Source organism: Kwoniella shandongensis, chromosome 2 (assembly GCF_008629635.2).
Source record: "Kwoniella shandongensis chromosome 2, complete sequence".
Taxonomy (NCBI): domain Eukaryota; kingdom Fungi; phylum Basidiomycota; class Tremellomycetes; order Tremellales; family Cryptococcaceae; genus Kwoniella; species Kwoniella shandongensis.
The window spans coordinates 949,643-966,549 of record NC_089288.1 but is presented as its reverse complement, the minus strand read 5'-3'; the positions used below and the strand labels follow the sequence as shown (position 1 = coordinate 966,549).

General features: G+C 49.4%; 8 protein-coding genes across 8 annotated transcripts; 4 read left to right on the top strand and 4 right to left on the bottom strand.

Moving 5' to 3' along the window:
* Window positions 1-66: 66 nt before the first annotated feature.
* Window positions 67-1,901, bottom strand: CI109_101032 (uncharacterized protein; the record flags this gene model as incomplete). Its single annotated transcript, XM_032002686.1, has 6 exons — window positions 67-346; window positions 413-635; window positions 721-816; window positions 898-1,039; window positions 1,135-1,693; window positions 1,798-1,901. The coding sequence occupies 6 exons, from the start codon at window positions 1,899-1,901 to the stop codon at window positions 67-69; spliced, it is 1,404 nt and encodes a 467-aa protein (XP_031863025.1).
* Window positions 1,902-2,207: 306 nt separating this feature from the next.
* CI109_101031 (uncharacterized protein) lies at window positions 2,208-3,595 on the top strand (the record flags this gene model as incomplete). Its single annotated transcript, XM_065966885.1, has 5 exons — window positions 2,208-2,341; window positions 2,404-2,444; window positions 2,537-2,626; window positions 2,758-3,077; window positions 3,176-3,595. 5 exons carry the CDS (start codon window positions 2,208-2,210, stop codon window positions 3,593-3,595), a joined length of 1,005 nt encoding a protein of 334 aa, XP_065822957.1.
* A 170-nt stretch (window positions 3,596-3,765) lies between these two features.
* CI109_101030 (tRNA pseudouridine(55) synthase) lies at window positions 3,766-5,621 on the bottom strand (the record flags this gene model as incomplete). Its single annotated transcript, XM_032002684.1, has 5 exons — window positions 3,766-4,705; window positions 4,830-4,984; window positions 5,054-5,109; window positions 5,184-5,356; window positions 5,545-5,621. 5 exons carry the CDS (start codon window positions 5,619-5,621, stop codon window positions 3,766-3,768), a joined length of 1,401 nt encoding a protein of 466 aa, XP_031863023.1.
* A 355-nt stretch (window positions 5,622-5,976) lies between these two features.
* Window positions 5,977-7,466, top strand: CI109_101029 (uncharacterized protein; the record flags this gene model as incomplete). The annotated part of the gene is made up of 6 exons (XM_032002683.1): window positions 5,977-6,158; window positions 6,218-6,299; window positions 6,409-6,679; window positions 6,737-6,782; window positions 6,840-7,054; window positions 7,117-7,466. 6 exons carry the CDS (start codon window positions 5,977-5,979, stop codon window positions 7,464-7,466), a joined length of 1,146 nt encoding a protein of 381 aa, XP_031863022.1.
* Window positions 7,467-7,697: 231 nt separating this feature from the next.
* On the bottom strand, window positions 7,698-8,590 carry CI109_101028 (uncharacterized protein; the record flags this gene model as incomplete). Its single annotated transcript, XM_032002682.2, has 5 exons — window positions 7,698-7,859; window positions 7,935-8,026; window positions 8,122-8,320; window positions 8,455-8,512; window positions 8,583-8,590. 5 exons carry the CDS (start codon window positions 8,588-8,590, stop codon window positions 7,698-7,700), a joined length of 519 nt encoding a protein of 172 aa, XP_031863021.2.
* Window positions 8,591-11,646: 3,056 nt separating this feature from the next.
* CI109_101027 (uncharacterized protein) lies at window positions 11,647-12,864 on the top strand (the record flags this gene model as incomplete). Its single annotated transcript, XM_032002681.1, has 5 exons — window positions 11,647-11,785; window positions 11,844-11,876; window positions 12,027-12,312; window positions 12,389-12,634; window positions 12,708-12,864. 5 exons carry the CDS (start codon window positions 11,647-11,649, stop codon window positions 12,862-12,864), a joined length of 861 nt encoding a protein of 286 aa, XP_031863020.1.
* Window positions 12,865-13,022: 158 nt separating this feature from the next.
* Window positions 13,023-13,819, bottom strand: CI109_101026 (thioredoxin; the record flags this gene model as incomplete). The annotated part of the gene is made up of 5 exons (XM_032002680.1): window positions 13,023-13,072; window positions 13,141-13,198; window positions 13,295-13,415; window positions 13,499-13,563; window positions 13,694-13,819. 5 exons carry the CDS (start codon window positions 13,817-13,819, stop codon window positions 13,023-13,025), a joined length of 420 nt encoding a protein of 139 aa, XP_031863019.1.
* A 349-nt stretch (window positions 13,820-14,168) lies between these two features.
* On the top strand, window positions 14,169-16,598 carry CI109_101025 (uncharacterized protein; the record flags this gene model as incomplete). The annotated part of the gene is made up of 8 exons (XM_065966884.1): window positions 14,169-14,181; window positions 14,242-14,295; window positions 14,363-14,421; window positions 14,482-14,800; window positions 14,869-15,402; window positions 15,459-15,894; window positions 16,083-16,504; window positions 16,573-16,598. 8 exons carry the CDS (start codon window positions 14,169-14,171, stop codon window positions 16,596-16,598), a joined length of 1,863 nt encoding a protein of 620 aa, XP_065822956.1.
* Between the last annotated feature and the right edge of the window lie 309 nt (window positions 16,599-16,907).

Here is a 16,907-nt window from a genome sequence, read left to right as displayed (position 1 = left end):
AAATGCGAAGCATCCATCCCTCTTGAGGGCGGTACGATCAAAAGCCTGTATCCAGACATATGTCGCCTACTTAACTCTACCAAGATCTGTCCCTCCTACCCATATTTCTACTTTACCTTCTTGCTCGGCACCTACGATCGTATCGACCAGGACCATCTCCACTCCTTTTTCCTTCAACATGCTCCATAACTCCCTCTCAGCCTCATCACGCTGTTTGTACGCCAAGACAAGTAATGGTGGTTCTCGTGAAGATGTAGACCGGGTCTCGGTCGAGGGTAAGAGCAAGGATGTGAGTGTCTTCAGTAACGATGGAAAGGCGGAAGTATTGTACGTGACGTCGGCGGCTCTGCGAGCGAGGTAAGGTCAGCGCACAGGTAATAAGCAAGTTGAGGAGAGAAGGCAGAGTACCTACATGATAAGTTCAGGCCATCGTTCTTCTACCCAAGAAGGAAGAGATTGATCCCAATCCAAGACTCTAGCATCGACATGTACTCTTCCACCTTGTATTGGATCCTTCGTCATGGATTCATCGTCTTCGTCGTCAACCTCCGGAACAGTTTTATCCACAGGTGCCGGTAAATCGCGAGACAAGTCGTTCAGTGTCAGGTTCTCGTCCATGAGCGGTATTGCGGATTCTGCCAACCACCAGAATCAGCGTCGCTTTCGTGGCACTGGGGATGAGACAAGCTGATAAGATGTGTGTAGGTGGTGGCCACTCACCCAGATCTGTTGCTGTAATCTCCCGCTTCCCCATTGCTCGTACGACATCTTGCAGTGTCAGCCCCAACGCGATAGAAACCAAGCCGGTTCCACTGCCTACGATATAACCTCGAAGATCAGCATGAAGACCTCCGCTTGTCAATCACACATGAGTTTGCAGAACCACGAGATACCCACCCAGTTCTACAACCCTTAGATCTTGTTCACTCGTCAAGAGATCGATCACCCGTTTCCCCAGTGTATGAGGAAGAACTGAAGTTGAGGGTAACAGGTATCGGAATAACCATGCCGAGAGAGCTAGACCCGAATCCCATATTTTCTACATCATGCGATACACTCGTCAGTTCAAGCTCTGTTGTCGTGAACTGAATGTTCATCTGTAGGATGGGAAAGAGAGATAGAGCTTGAACTCACCTTGTCAAGATCGAACGATGTTTGTTCTACTATCTTCAGGTATTTTCCGCTGTCTCCTGGTAATGTCCAGTCCCTTGTGATCCTACCTTGTTTGGGCCCCATATCATCTTTCTCTTTCCCTTTACCTTTCCCACCATCCTTGGTTCCACCACCTCTTGATTTACCTCCCTTGCCCTTCCCCTCCGAACCTATCCCTCGTATTGCGCCATTCGGGGCCGTGCTTGAAATATCAGGACGGACAATGGTGATTCCTTCGCTCCATACGCCTAGCGGTTGACCGGGATGATGATCGCTTGCCAAGTCCATCAAAGCAGAAGATGGGCCAGCACCGGCATCTGCCTTAGTACCTGATGAAGAGGAGGAGGATGGGGAAGGACTGAATAGACCAAGTCGCCATTGTTCGTTTAACTGCACCTTTGGAGGAAGTGGGATATGAAGCGGCTTATATGTGCTTGCAGGAGGTTCGAAAGTTGTCAGTACTTGAGATGGAAGAGGTTGTGAAGGGGTAGGAAGAAGACGTTGCCATTGATAATGGATAGGAGTTGGTTCGAATCGTAATCTGCATAGTCAGAGAATCATGGCCTGTCAATAGAAGCTCAATTTGAACGCGTTGATGAGAGAGGTGGAAGCGACATGTATCCGGGAAGGAGAAGCACGACTCACTCTGTTCGAAGATCGTTAGCGACCTGAGGAGTGATCGTGATCCCCTCTGCGGTACTGGAGACCGACACCGGCGGAGGTCGGAGGAAAGAGATGTACCAGTACATGGTGGTTTGAGCAACTATTCGATTGTGACCCCGAACGGAAAGAATCCCCGATTACTTCTTTGTCAATTGTGCAGCCCCCTTTGTCGTGGTGGTATTCAGTCGCATACACCCGAGTGTTTTGTAGTCAGATGTCGCAGAGAGATAGTGAAGAGATTGGATGGACGAAAATCAGTCGGGTTCCGGCTAAAAAGTTGAAAACATTACGAACGAGCGAACGAGCGAGTGAGTTGCAACAACGCCAAATCTGATCTTTTGTTGTTGTTGTCTGTACTATCTGATGTCACGACATGGAAAAGGGCTACTTAGATGGCTTTGGTAGATTATGACTCGTCTTCGTCTTCATCGTCGTGTGAAGATGAGAAGCATAGTGGAGCCACCTCGTCTATTGTGGATGCTGGAAAGCGTATAGCACCTCTAAAGTCACAATCGCCCGCGAAGAGGTTAGTTACGTTCCACTTGTAATCGTGCGGATCTGACCTGATCTGACCACGTTACGTCGCAGACAGAGGAAACTGCCTTCTCTCCCATCGACTTTTGATACTAGTGAGTACGCTGGTACTCAATCGTTTGCCTTTTCGAAGGCTAAGCCTCGTCGCTTGTGACAATCACTGACAATCTCGTCCCCATCGTAGCAGCACCGAAGGACGATCCGTCGTTACATCAAGGTAGAAAGCGATCTCGACCGTTCGTCGATGGGGAGTACAACGCGCACGTCTACCTCTCTCGTATGTGACTTTCGTCTTCTCCCCTAGGGATCCCAATCATCGTCTTGTCCATTGCATTTTCGCGGCCGTTATGTATACCTTTGTCTGGTATGCTAGTTCGGAAAGAGTGCTGATCCCTTTCCAATGAACAGTACCCATCCCCGCTTCCCTTCGAAATACACTCACTTCCCTCTTATCAACCCTCTCTACCCTCTCTACCCTCCTCCCCTCCCATACTATCCATCCCCTCTTACCTTCATTGCACATATCCCTCACTCATTCATTACCATTACGTCGTCATCAGATCGCACCATTTCGAGACCAACTCAGAGCGGCACTTACTTCGCCGCGAAGTAGAGCTGGTCCATTTAAGTTGAGTTTTGTAGGTGGGGTAAAGGGGTATGATAATCATATTGCCGGGAATGGAGGGAGAGCGTTCTTAGCTCTCAGAGTGGGTGCAGGGGCAGTAGAAGTGAGTTGCTGGGCGCTTTCCCCCCCTCCCATTCACTTCGTCTCGCAGGGCCAGTTAAGATATGTGTGGGTAAAGACTGATTGCAATTGACGTGATAGCTGAAAGAGATAGTGGACAAGGCCATACATCCTCTGTTGGAAGTTGTCCACTTGCCAAGATACCATGATAATCCAGAATTCCACACATCGTTCGCATGGACCCTCATCGATCCGGATTCGACGCAAGAAAAGAACGTGGGCAACAAAGATCAAGAGGTAGATGTCGAAGACGCCGAAGCCGAAGCGATAGCGACGGGGACCGCGGAAGGCGTAGCGAGAGCGAACACGAGCGCTGTATCGAGCGATACGATCACTCATCGTAGCAAATCATCGCCCTTCACAAAGAGTATCCTCGATCAACTCAACGCCAAGTACGAAGCTCAGATCCTGGCTTGTCAACCTCGTGGAGGATGGGATGTAGACAATGTGCATCTCAAGATTGGGAAGGATATCACTGTCATCAAGCTTACATCGGCATGATTTTGTTGTACATGTAAAGAATGCAATCGTTGTATAAGAATAAAAATGCAAGTTACCGCCTTCCCCTCCCCTTTAGCTTTAGCTGTCCTTCTCCGCGCTTTGCTTTCCTCCCCCTGCCTGCTTCCATTCACATGAAATCTAATCTCGGTTCGCCTCGCTCCCTCCCCCGATTAGACGGGATGGAACCCATGACCCCCATTGATGGGAACTGGAACAGGTTTGAACCTCCTCAACACTTCTTTCTCCCACTCTTTCAACTCCCCTTCTCTCTTTTTCTTCTCGACAGCCTCTTTGCTATAATACATATGTATATCTTCCGCGCTCATCCCACTTGCGATCGCTTCTTTACGTTCTTTCTCCTCGTTGGCCTTTTCAGCTTCGTGGTCGGCGATCGCTCGTTCCCATACGTTCCACGGGACACATCCGCCTGTCGGTCCATCAGGAATCGCAAGCGAGGACTCCTCGCCGCCTTCGACTTTGCTCGTACCGACCTCTGGACTGGCTGTCGATATCGCCGATAAGACCTCTTCGTCACCATGTAATGAGAACTCGCCCTGCCTTGTTCGAGTGAGTTTCACAACATGAGCACCGCAACCCAGTGCTACTCCGATATCATGCACGATCGATCGGACATAGGTTCCGCTCGATACTGTCATTCGAACGGTAAATGTGGGCGGTCGTAATCCCGTCTTTGGTGAGATCTCAGGATAATCAGGTGCTTCGAGATCCGGCATGAGAGGTTCCACAACCTTGACTTTGGCGTCCTCCCCTTCTCCAGTAGTAGTGGTAGGAACAGCCGAATCCGCGTTGTTGTTGTTGGCAGCTTCCTCTTCTGCGTCCGCTGCTGAAGCTGCTGCACCTTCACCCTTATGTTGAGCTTCCGAAACGATATCCGTCAACTTTCTAAACATCTTCTTTCCCTCTGCATCTAATCTCTCGGTCGGCCAATGATACTCGTGTCCTCCGTCTCCGGGTGCCACAGAAGCAGGTCTGAAATCGACAAGATCGATCGAGACTTGACATTTTCGAACCGGGATAGGTCGAGGAAGGGGTTTACCCTCTCGTGCGTATTCGTAGAGCGGTTTTCCGTCCATTTTCAGAGCGGAGAAGCTGCAATCAACGACGTAGATAGAATCAGCAACTGCAATCACAACACGTCATAGGACAAACAGCTGAATGGTGTAGTAGACAGTAGTATAAATCAATTTGACCCAGAAGGGAGACGACGACTCACATAGGCGGGGTCTGCAAGATCTCTCCTCGGAACTGGTCCAACACCTTTTCGATATCCTCCTTCGTCACATGTTCCCAAGAAGCGGTCGAGATGACAGGATCATGCGAGTCGAACGATGTTGTCGTAGCGCCCAGAAGACCGATCGATTCGTATTCCTAGAGGCAATGCTTAAGAATCAGCTTTCGTCAGAAATTAGAATAATGTGCCAGCTGACATGGACATACTTTTGAACATTCAAGGAACTGGTTAAGATGCTTCGTTCCCCTATTCACACCAATCACTAAAATGTCTTAAAGTCAACACCCCATCCTTCCCCAGTGAGCTAATACAGTAGCAAGAGGGGAGAGGACGCACCTAGGACGCCATCGGCTAACGGGTCCAAAGTACCTCCTTGTCCAATCTTCAACCCCATATGCGTCAGGTTCTTCTTCCTCTTGTTTCGCGATTGTGGTTGAGATCGTTTTACGGGATCATCGAAGAGTCGTGAGTCGAGAAGGAGGGGAGTGATAGAATCGATACATTTCATTCTATGCAGCACAAAATTCCAGAGTTAGCTGATTCAGTCCATGTGAGTCTGGTAGCACCCTAGTGTGACAGAGGACTGCGTGCAAAGAAGTTAGGAGTACTCCGACTCCTGGGGGAGCAGTATATCCAGCTCGTAGCGTGGCGACACGGGGGTAGTGATACAATGTGTCTAGATCAATCCGTAACTCACGAGCTGGGACCCGAGGGCTTTGCGATAGGAAACAACCCATTGAGGGGTAACGACGGTGTCGAAGCAGCTTTAGGCATGATGGACGTCAAACCGGTGGTACGCAGTAGAGCACCGAGTGGGCGACGAGTGAGTAGAGCCGTGATGCGGGACCGCTTTTGCGCGGTGGGTGGGTCAGATATGTAACGGAAAGAGTTGGCAAGGAATGTGAGATGAAGAGTGGATATCAACCAGGATATCGTTCTGGATGACTTAGATACGATGGACTTCGCCAACTTTTGACGAGATAAATATCCTTTTACGTAATGAGCACGAGCGATAACCGATCACTTACGGGGAAGGTGTCACTTATTGTCGACACTTTATAGCCTTTCCTCCTTCATTGTGACACCTCCCATCATAGGACTTCGACCGACATCGCTCTCAGACGGCAGAATGACTCTCCCATCGTCATCTAGCAGTAATACCCATATCAAGCACTACAAACCATATTTCACACCTGCCGAAGTTGAGCGACTCTCCGCGAAACAGAGAGGGAAGTTGAGTGTCTCGAGAGAAGAGAGGGGTAGACAGCAAGCTTGTGGATTTATTGATGCAGTCGGCGTCAGATGTGGCTTGTGAGTGCAATCATGTTAGTCTCTCCTACACGGGGGAGTGATGTTGAAACCGTTGCTAGTCCTAGAAGAACGATCGCTACGGCTCAAACGCTGTACATGCGATTTCATCTCTTCTTCCCTTACAAAGACTTCAACTATGTGGTGGGTAATTCAAGTTCCAACTGGGTATTACATTGAGCTTCAAGAAGTGCGGCTAACTCTTCCGTCAATTCTGCCCTCGCTGCTCCATCCCGTCTCGCCCCTCTCACAGGAAGTCTCCCTGTCCACACTTTACGTCTCCTCCAAACTCCACGACACGCTAAAAAAGCCTCGAGATATCATCCTCGCCTCATTCCCAATCCGTTTCCCTCACCTTATTCGAAAAGGAACGATCGACCCTGCAACAGCCGAGGCGAATGGACTTGAACATGAACGAAAGCAGGTGTTGAGTATTGAGAGGCTGGTATTGGAGACGATGGGGTTCAAGTTCTCGGTAGAAGTGGGGTTGGGAGGTGTCGTCAAGATTGGGAAGAGGTTGGGGTGTGAGTGAGGACAAATCATCTTGAAACGATTCTGAACTGACTTGCGTTTCGGTACAGTGAGCAAGCATATGTGTGAGAATGCGTGGAGAGTCGCAGTGGACAGGTGAGCTATGGCATCATCTGTGCGTTTGTGTGTGCTCAACTCAAGACTCGTACCTAGCTATCGCACTCAAACACCTCTATCGTACCCTCCTCACATCATCGCTCTGGGATCAATGTATACCGCTTCACTACTTCTCCTGGAATCTACCAAGTTCGATACTACTTCATCAACAAGCGATGGCGAGGAAAAGACACCAGCCCAGATTGTACAGACCCTTGGCTCTAGCGGTAGTTGGGAAAATGAGTTTTATGCGACTGCAGGGCATATAGATGGTGAGTGTCCCCAAACACCACACGTTCGCGTGATCAAGCTAACAATGTCTCTTCGCTACTAGACATCGCTCATGCTCTCATCGACTTGTATACGATCATCATCTCCCTCCCTGTTGAGAATCAACCGAGTATCCACACGCCTTCCCCCGTTTCACCAAAAGAAACACTTCCAACATCCTCGCAACAATCTACCAGTTCCCCTACATCTCCAACTGCATTTCGCATACCGTCGTTCTGGACACCTCAGACCCTCACAGAGTTGAAGATCCATCTTAGGGATCGACGTCCCGGTAAGGCCGCTACGATAGGTTGGGCAGGAACAGGTACAGTGTCAGGAGAAGAAGAGGTAGAAGAAGCCGCAGACGGGATGGGGAAGAATGACGCGACGGTCAGATTCGTCTGGGACGAGTGAAGCATGATTATAGTAAAACGAATGCATGCGACTGTATATTATAGGTGTTGGTTGATTATATTGTAGCTGCGGCTCCACAGGACACATTGCCTGTGACTCGGTAGAACGGCAGCTGGCTGTCCCCTCGTGCGTTCTTTCCTGACTCTTCTCTGATTCAACCATCCCTCTGACTGCCACTCGCCTCTGCCACCTTACTCCGCATTCTTCCTTTCGTATTATGAGTGGCGCAGCTTAATGCCCGTTGGCGTCGGCTTTCTCTTCCTCATATTTGTGTTCGTAAGGAAGTTCTGTCAGAGGTGAAGTCCACTTGCCACCCGTCGAGACGAGGACGGGGAGGAGAGCGAGGTAAAGGAGATTGAATCCGAACAATGCCCAGCCGAGACCTTCCGTGCCCTGCAAGTGAAGAAGTGTTATTTGGTCAGCACGCTACGCTCAAGCGCGATGCAAGAGTGGTTGTGGTTGACTCACTCGAAGAACACCACAGAGATCGCTGTTGTCAGGGATGGTTTGGTTACAGTATTGAGTGTGGTGACGAAGAACGGTAGTAGCGACGATTGAGCCTATAAAACGGAGCAAGTCATATGTCAGATAAAAACCAAGGTCGAGGGATCGAGTTCGATGTGGAAGAGAGACACAGACGAGAGGCTTCACTTACCAAAAGTGAAAGCGGCGAAGAAAGAAGTGAGAGCCAAAACATTACCTGCCGAATTCTTCTTACCCTTTCCACCGGTCATGAGGAGGTAGAGACAGTACATCGCTTGGAGAAGAGATGAAACGAGAAGGGCGATCACGGCTGGAGGTCGATCGTTGGAATAGTGTCGAACTTTGAGGATCATGATGATGTCGATGATGAACTGAGAGGAAGGGCAGAGTATGTCAGTCTCACGTACATCACTTCCGGGAGGCGGAAGCGAGCTCGTGTGTTGGGCGTAGCGTTGGGAGCTCGTGAGAAGGTCTGCGATATGACGGAGAAGGACGTCATACTCACGCTCGAGTAGGCTACGACGAGGAGCAGACCCAAAAGAAGGCCTTTGAAAGATCGGAGGCTTGAACGAATATCTTAGTCAGCCAACTTGAGCATTCTGGGCGAAGCGAACCACCATGTAGAACACTCACAATGACATGTTGGATTTGTGTGTGGGTTTGTCGTGAAGAGACTGAGAGTAACTTTCAGCAGTGACTGTGTTTGATTATATGATATGTGAGTTGGAAGCGAAGAGAGGAAAAGAATTCAACAACGATCCTAATATCATTCAACTTAAAAGGAGGTCCGAGCTCGTCTTGGTCTTATGGTCTTCGATGAGGGCAAACGTCGTTCGTGCACAGTATCACATTCCTTTGAGAATGAAACACGTCCTTCTTTAAGTCCGTCCGTCTGCGTGTGCGTGCACCATCTTGGTTGTTCTCACATTTCCCATCGACCTAATCTGTGCGACAGTGACAACGGGCAACATACGTGCATACGTAGCACAGAGCTGATCCTACACAACGGCAGCGAGAGTTTGCCTAGAAAGATCTCAAAGGGAGATTTAGCGATTCAATTCTTTCACACAAGTGGTGACCACGTCGTTAATCGGATAGTTAGGGACAAGTCCAGTGAATTTTATTTTGCCACTGAAAAGACGATGGACTACCTCCACTTTACTTGACTGGTCTTCCGGCTTTCCTCTAGCAGGTATCTCGGCGAACACACTCAGACGGGCGAGTCCCGTGCGTAGACGAACAGATTAGGGCTTATTGATGCATCACCTGCTCGAGGTCATGTTTCATCTCTCTCAGACACCTTCCAGTAACAAACCTGCATTTCAGTATGGCACGGACGTGGATTTGGTCGGATAGAGTGGCATGCCGTTGTCGTCATACCACGTCGGGACAGGTCGCTCGCTACTGTGTACCGAATGACGGTCTAGTCCCCTTGACAGCTCTCACATATGGGAGACAACGTAGACAATGTTTTTTGGCCATTCGGTCTCCGTAAGACAGACAAATACTAGTATCGCACAGAGGTGACGGAGGGAGAAGGTAAAAAGGTTGACGTCACCCCTTTCTGCGATCCTAAATCATAAGTTAAGTGAAACATGCTGTTCTTTCACCTTGAATCACCTAGAAATACATGCGCCGTTTTCTCATATCAGGCGTCTGAAGGGTATATATAGGGAGACGGTGTGGATTGTTAGGCATACGGTCTTTTGGGAAGAGGCGAGATCCCATCGCCGAGATATAAATAGGCTCCCCTTCGTGTATGATTTTGTGTAACCGGTCATGCGGCCTTGATGGACGGTGAAACCATCGCTATGATCTGTACCCCTCTCCAGAGGTCATAGTAGAAAGCTGCGCGCATATTCCACTGAATATGTATGCATTGACATGATCTCTTTCCTCGTCGTTCAGCTTCCTCTGTACACCCATTCCCAGTAGCTTCACGCAGGAGGACCTTCTCGCTGCAACAGTATGTTGTAGACTCTCCAGTCAACCATTAAGCTTCCTAATAGTGCAGAGATCCTCAGGCTTGGTTTGGGAGTATATAAGACTTCTCAAAATGATACTGATTATTCTGTCAAGGAAGCTATTCGTGTCGCGTACAGGCTTGGTGCGTGGCGGTTTCAGTATGGCTGAGCCACTTGCGATTTGATGATCTTCTCGTATTCGACCCCGGCCGAGTACTCTTTCAATATGGAGTGTGAGTAGTCCTCTTGGGCTTGCAAACTGATCATGTTGGTTCTTCGTGCCACCTGCATGAAGTACAGACCTCCAGAATCACTCCCATCTCCACTGTGTCGTCAGGTCACTGATGTCTTCTTTCTCTCAGACATCGGAAAAGGTTCAAAGAGAGCGCTGTCCCCTGTGATCAGATCTTTATCGTTACGAAGTACATCCCCACTAGGGCCAAGGCTTCCTCTGCAGAAATGGTTGAGACGACACTGCAAAAATCCCTGCCCAAAGTCGACCAGATCACTTGGTGCAATTAAGAAGTATATCGATCTGGCACTAATTCAAGCTCCGTTTGGGGGCGTGCAGGGGAAGACGTTGACTTGGAAAGTGTTGGTCCAAGCTCAGGAGGAAGCTGGGATCAGAGAGATTGGTGTTTCCAACTTGTACGTATCGCCTGTTCAGCAATTCTCGGCTGGGTAAAAGCAAACGGGAATGGCAAATAGCTGAGATGATCATCCTGCTTCGCGCAACAATGTGTTCAACCTCGAAAGAACTGTCATCGATACCCGCTAACAATTGGATCCAGCTTCACCCGTTCTGTCAGTGAGAAGACATCGTCGACTATTGCCACAAGTACGGTATTGTCGTCCAAGCCTTTTGTCCCTTGGTCCAAGCTGAAAAGTCCGCCATGGATACTCCTGTTCTCGTTCAAATTGTCAACAAGCACAACAAGGATGCCACGCAGGTTCTGATCCGGTTGTCATCGCAGAGAAGGGTACGTTCCATCTGAGAAGATTGACTGATTGCTAACGGATTGCTAATGGACTAGCTATGTTCCCCTTTCTGAATCGATAACGCCTTTGGAGGACATCATCAAATGCGGACGTATATGAATTCGATCTCTACCCTGAGGACATCGGTGCTATCGATGGGGTAGACAACGGCACCGAAGGGGCCATATCCTTGAAACCCGGTCAACACCCCCTAAGAAACAGAACAACACCGAGCAGCTGTCCGTCGGGCTGGCAAAATGATCGGAACGATGTATGATAGCTTATACAGCATGAATAATGGAGGCGTACAGTAAATCTGTATGCAGTGTACGCTTTTGGGACAAATGCTAGTAAGCGGACGCCATTCGATTCTTGATTACTAACCAAAACCGGATCTCGTCTCTAAGCGGAGAAACCTGTTTAGGTTTGAATCCAAGAGTTGATTCCGTCGATCTCTCATTCTCATGACCCCGTCGGTCCCACCTCGACCTTTTGATCCCGTCACCACCGTAGCGTCAACGAATAAGCTCGGTGTTCGGTTACGTTGACCCGGCCTCGGGGTATCGTACTCACCAAAACTCAAAACCTTGTCATTCGTCATGATCTTCCAGAGGTAAACCTATAAATACAGCACGAATCGTCCGTCATCTGAAATGTAACTCATCTTCTTCACAACGATCTTCATCTCTCACACTCACACTCATATCTCCACAACTCTTCCTCACCTTCACTAACAACCTCATATACCAACAACAATGTCGCTTACCATCAATACCGCCGTCAAGTTGTCCAGTGGCGCTTCGATTCCCCAGCTTGGTTTCGGTGTGTTCCGAGCCGAACCAAAAGATTGCGAAGCAGCAGTCAAGGAAGCTCTCCGAGTAGGATACAGGCATAGTGAGTGCGGATAGGGCTGTTGATCTAGGACTTCACTGATGTACATTTTATCACTTAGTCGACAGCGCCCAGTTCTACCACAACGAAGAGGGTGAGTTACGTCCCTACTTGATCGATTTGATCGAACCCCTCACCTTCCATCGCACACATCTTGTGTGGCATGCACCAGCACATAGGCTACCTCCTCGTTACTCCCCACTCCATGAGCCGTACTGACCCGCACCTTGTCTTTTCCCCTCAGACGTTGGCAGGACTGTCAAGGAAAGCGGTCTCAAGCGTTCCGAAGTCTTCATCACCACCAAATACCTTCCCGAGCAGACCCCAACTCCCCCTTCAAAAGTATACGACTCAATCCGATCTTCCCTCGGGAAGATTGACCAGTTGTCTTCTGACGATGACAAGAAGTACATCGATTTGCTCTTGGTTCATGCCGCTTTCGGTGGACCCGAGGGTAGAGCCAACAACTGGGAGGCTCTTGTCAAGGCTCAGAAGGAAGGTTGGGTGAAGGACATCGGTGTTTCAAACTTGTCAGTGACGAGTCTCGTATTTCGTTGGTTTACTTTGGTCGATCACATACGCTGACAGCCTTCGATGAACTTACAGCGACGTTCCCCATCTCAAGGCTCTTCCTGGACCCAAACCCGCCGTCAACCAAGTCGAGCTCCACCCATTCTGTCAACAAAAGGAGATTGCCGAGTACTGCAAAGAGAACGGTATCATCGTCCAGGCTTACAGTCCTCTCTTCCAAGGGGACAAGAGCGGATTAGAGAACCCGGTCATGGTCAAGATTGCCAAGAAGCATGGCAAGGACGTTTCTCACGTCGCGCTCAGGTGGAGTCTTCAAAAGGGGTGAGTACCGCTATGCTCCCGCTGCTCAGCTCAAGAGAGGTCTTCGTTACTGATGCTGCGGTCACTTGTATAGATTCGTCCCCTTGCCTAAATCAGTCACCCCTTCACGAATCGCTTCCAACGCGGATCTCTACGACTTCGAGTTGAGCCAAGAGGACATGGACGAGATCGCCACTCTTGACAAGGGTATGGCCGGAACCATCGCTTGGAACCCTATCAGCATCCCATAGTCTGTTCCGCTTCGCTCCGGTAGAGGTCCAGTAAATGTAGTGTATGTCGTGTGAAAAATGTATTCATCTATCGCTTATACATGGTTGTTTTGTGTGATCCGTAATTTAACCTGTACACGCCCTTTGACATCTGACTTTGGACTTTGGGTAGTGGTTGCTCAGAGCAGGCCCAAAAACTTGTTGATATCTGCTAGTCCCTTGAATCCGACTACATACGGACGTATTCGCTATCAGTCAGCACAGATTGGACTCGATGACGACTGTCTGTGCACTCACCAAACTTGTTCTTCACAGCCCCATTCTTGAATGCAACAACGGTAGGCAAAGCTGTGACCTGTTGAAGGCGGAAACAACATCGAAGCGTCAGTCTTCACTCCGTGTCGTTTCAAGCTGTATTTAGGTGCATGCCGGATTGAATACGGCGACATACCTTGTATTTTGCTGCCAAATCGGGATGTTCGTCCACATCGACGGTCATCAGATCATAGTCCGATTCAGGTCCTGTGACGCCTTTCAATAGAGGAGTGAGGACTCGACAAGGTTGACACCAGCTATGCAACACAAGTTCATCGGTCAGTCCTCGCCTCTACTTTACTTGGCTCTGTGCTCGAAAGGTAGTGTGGGTACCACTTACGCAGCGTAGAAATCAACAAGAACGGGTTTTGCGCTTGATTCATCTAACGCTCGTTTTGTGAATGCCTAGAAAGGGAATATATCGCTCAGTCAGTAAGACGTCCTAACCTTGAACACCAGTCCCAGAGATCATTCGATCACAAGAGTTCGCTGTCATGACCGAAATGATAACAGGCCTTGTAGCATTCACACTTACATCTTCGTTCGCATCGAGGAAATGATCACGAGCTATTCTCGTAGAGTGGAAAGTTCGTACAGCAACGCCTGTTGATCGGAAAGAAGCAGTTGCAGGTCGAGCAGAACGGACAAGTTGAGTGAACATCTTCGGCGTTTTGCGCTGATCTTCGTCGGTGATGGGTACAGAGAGAGAGCTTGTATATGTTATGTTGGTTAACCTTGGTATGGAAGGTGATTGATTGATGATTCATCCTATAACTTAGTACAACTCTCACTCGCACCGGATCTCTCGCCGCTGAGTTACGCCATAAATCATGACAACCTCCACTTTTGACACCAAAAATCTTTCAGAACCACACATCTATTCGGTGTCACTCATCAACCTGCATCAAACCGCATCAAAACATCCCTTCTTGGACAGAGCGTTCGCCAGGGACCTTATAGGAGCGTGTGACTACTACATAGAAAGATAGAAAAGTAGATTGCCCGATAGGATGCCGAAAGCTAGTGAGTGCCAATCTGTTCGCACATGTTGCCGCTCAGATCACTAAAATGTTTGTTTCGTAGAAAAAGCAGGAGGGGCTCATAAGAGCAAGGTGTATGCCTTACCAACTACTCAGAGTGAGTCCAAAGATGCATACATCCTGCCACCGAAGGTGACTAATCTGACGAGGCGTGTTATGTTCAGAGAAACGAGAGAATGGTATCCCGAAAATTCAAGCGTTGGTAGGCAAACAAAAAGCCAAGGTACGTGCATTGTAGCTAAAGTAAAAGCGAGCGGTCTGATTGCTGACTGATCTCTCGCAGCTCGCTCCGACACAAGCACGACCGACCGCATCATCCCTTGCCGCCCTTTCAGCCAACAGTGAACAACCTCTTGCTTCCGGTTCCGGCACAGATTATGGAAATGTCACATTTCACGAACCGATTGATTCTTCTCTCACAAGAGACTCGTCCTCCAAGGCATTCATGAGAGAGCTTCGAAAGGTCATCGAGAGGAGTGATGTGATTATCCAGGTGCTGGATGCGAGAGATCCGGAGGGGACAAGGAGTAGATGGGTAGAAGAGGAGGTGAGGAAGAGAGATGCTCAGGGGAAGAAGCTGTTAGCAGTGCTCAACAAAATTGGTGAGTTGGGTTCTGCTTCGCTCTATGTAATTCCAGTCCGGGCGGTCGCTGACATCGTCCCTGCGAAGACCTCGTCCCTCGAGCTAACCTCGAAGCATGGCTCAAATATCTTCGTCACAATTTCCCGACTATGCCATTCAAATCATCTACCCAAAATCAACGGCAGAACTTATCTCAAAACGCTGTTCCTCTCGCTCAACCTTCAGCCGTTCCCGGTCAACAGGTCAACCTTCCTGCTCTTCCTACCACCTCTTCCTCCCTCGGTGCTCCGGCTCTACTGCACTTGCTCAAGCAATATGCCTTGTCAACGCCGCATTCTGCACTGACCGTCGGAGTGGTTGGATATCCCAACGTCGGCAAATCATCCCTTATCAACTCGTTGAAACGAAGTAGAGCTTGTGCCGTCGCAGCAATGCCGGGGAAGACACGGATCGTGCAGGAAGTCGTGTTGGATAAGGGGGTCAAGATTCTGGATTGTCCCGGTGTTGTTTTGGAGGATGTCGGAAGACAGATGGAGAGTGAAGAAGGGAAGAGAAAACAGGCAGAGATCATGTTGAGAAATTGTGTGAAAGCCGAGCTCGTCGATGATCCAATCACGCCAGGTGAGTCTACCTGGGGATAACACGAGCTTGTGACTGACGATGCTTTCGCCATGCAGTGGAGGTGATTCTGCGCAAGGTCGATCCTGTTCAACTGCAAAAATTATACAACATTCCAGCATACGACGATGTGCGAGATTTCCTCATCAAGATGGCTCTCACTCGTGGTCGATTGGGCAAAGGCGGTATTCCCGACCTCGAAGGATCGGCTGTCTCTGTGTTACGAGATTGGAATAGCGGGAAGATTGCCTACTTCACTATCCCACCGAAAGTTCACGCTTCATCAGCACCGGCTCCCGTATCCGCCGCTGCGCCTGTGACCGACAGCGGTATCGAAGAGGATGTAGAGATGGCCGGAGAGAAAGTTGGAGATGCCAAGATCTTGACAACACTGAGCGAGGCATTCACCCTCGATGGACTGTTCGATACCATCGGGGATGACGCTGCCTGGGCAGGCGAGGAGATGGCAGAACAAGACGCGATCGTCGAAGAAGAGTGAGTGTAGTGCATATGAATTGAGCTAATAACCATAGACCTGTTGTCGTGGAGGAGGTGCAGCCAGCAGTCCAACAACCAACGTTCCCTGTGCAGGGATTCTACGCCGATTCGGACGATGAGCTGGACTCAGGATCCGATTCTGGCTTCCGACCGCCCGTCCGTCCTTCCATTGCTACCGATTTCAGCACTGAAATTGCACCGTCCGTTACCTCGTCTGCCGCCTTGCGTCTCCCTCCTACCGCTCAGCCTAACAAGCTGTTCACACCGGAAGAGTTGGCAGTTCTGCCCTCTGGTATATTAGATCGTCAGAAGATGAGACAGCAAGCGAAGAAGGCAAAGAAACGTCAAGCAGCCGTGGCAAGGACGGAAGGAGAATTGATGCTTGGTTTCATGGATATGGGTATGGAAGAACCAGAAGCAGAGGTGGAGGAGATCCCGAGTCAACCTCTTGCAAAGAGGTCGAAGAAGGAGAAGAGAAAAGAGAAGAAGACGAAGAACGGTGGTGTTGGCCTGTCAAGACAGGAGAGAGAGAGGGAAATGGAAGTGGAGATGGACGAGGAGGAGAAGAAAGAAAAGGACTTTGCAAGTTTCTTGGCGACTATTGGTGGTGAGTTTCTACTTTCATCCGGATCATGGTGAGGTATGCTGATGAGGCGTGTTTTTCTCGATTCGTAGCGGACGATTCGGACGAAGAGTTGTAGATCTACCACGTTGTCGAGTGAAGATCACCACATATGCATATGTACACTTGATCATCAATTTCAAGTACCAGCCACGTCCATCGCGGAACAAGTGCTAGTGAATGGCACCCAAGCGCGGATTGGGATCTAGTCCGACAGCCTGGCCTGCTTGAGCGTACATCCGAGCTAACATCAGTAGCTCAACCGTCATGTGCTGCTGACTGATGACTCCTTTGCTGCTGATGGGGACATACATATAAATGAGATAGACGGCAGGGTTTCATCATGAAGACCGCATCTCAGAACAAGGATATAAGCAATCGAATTCTC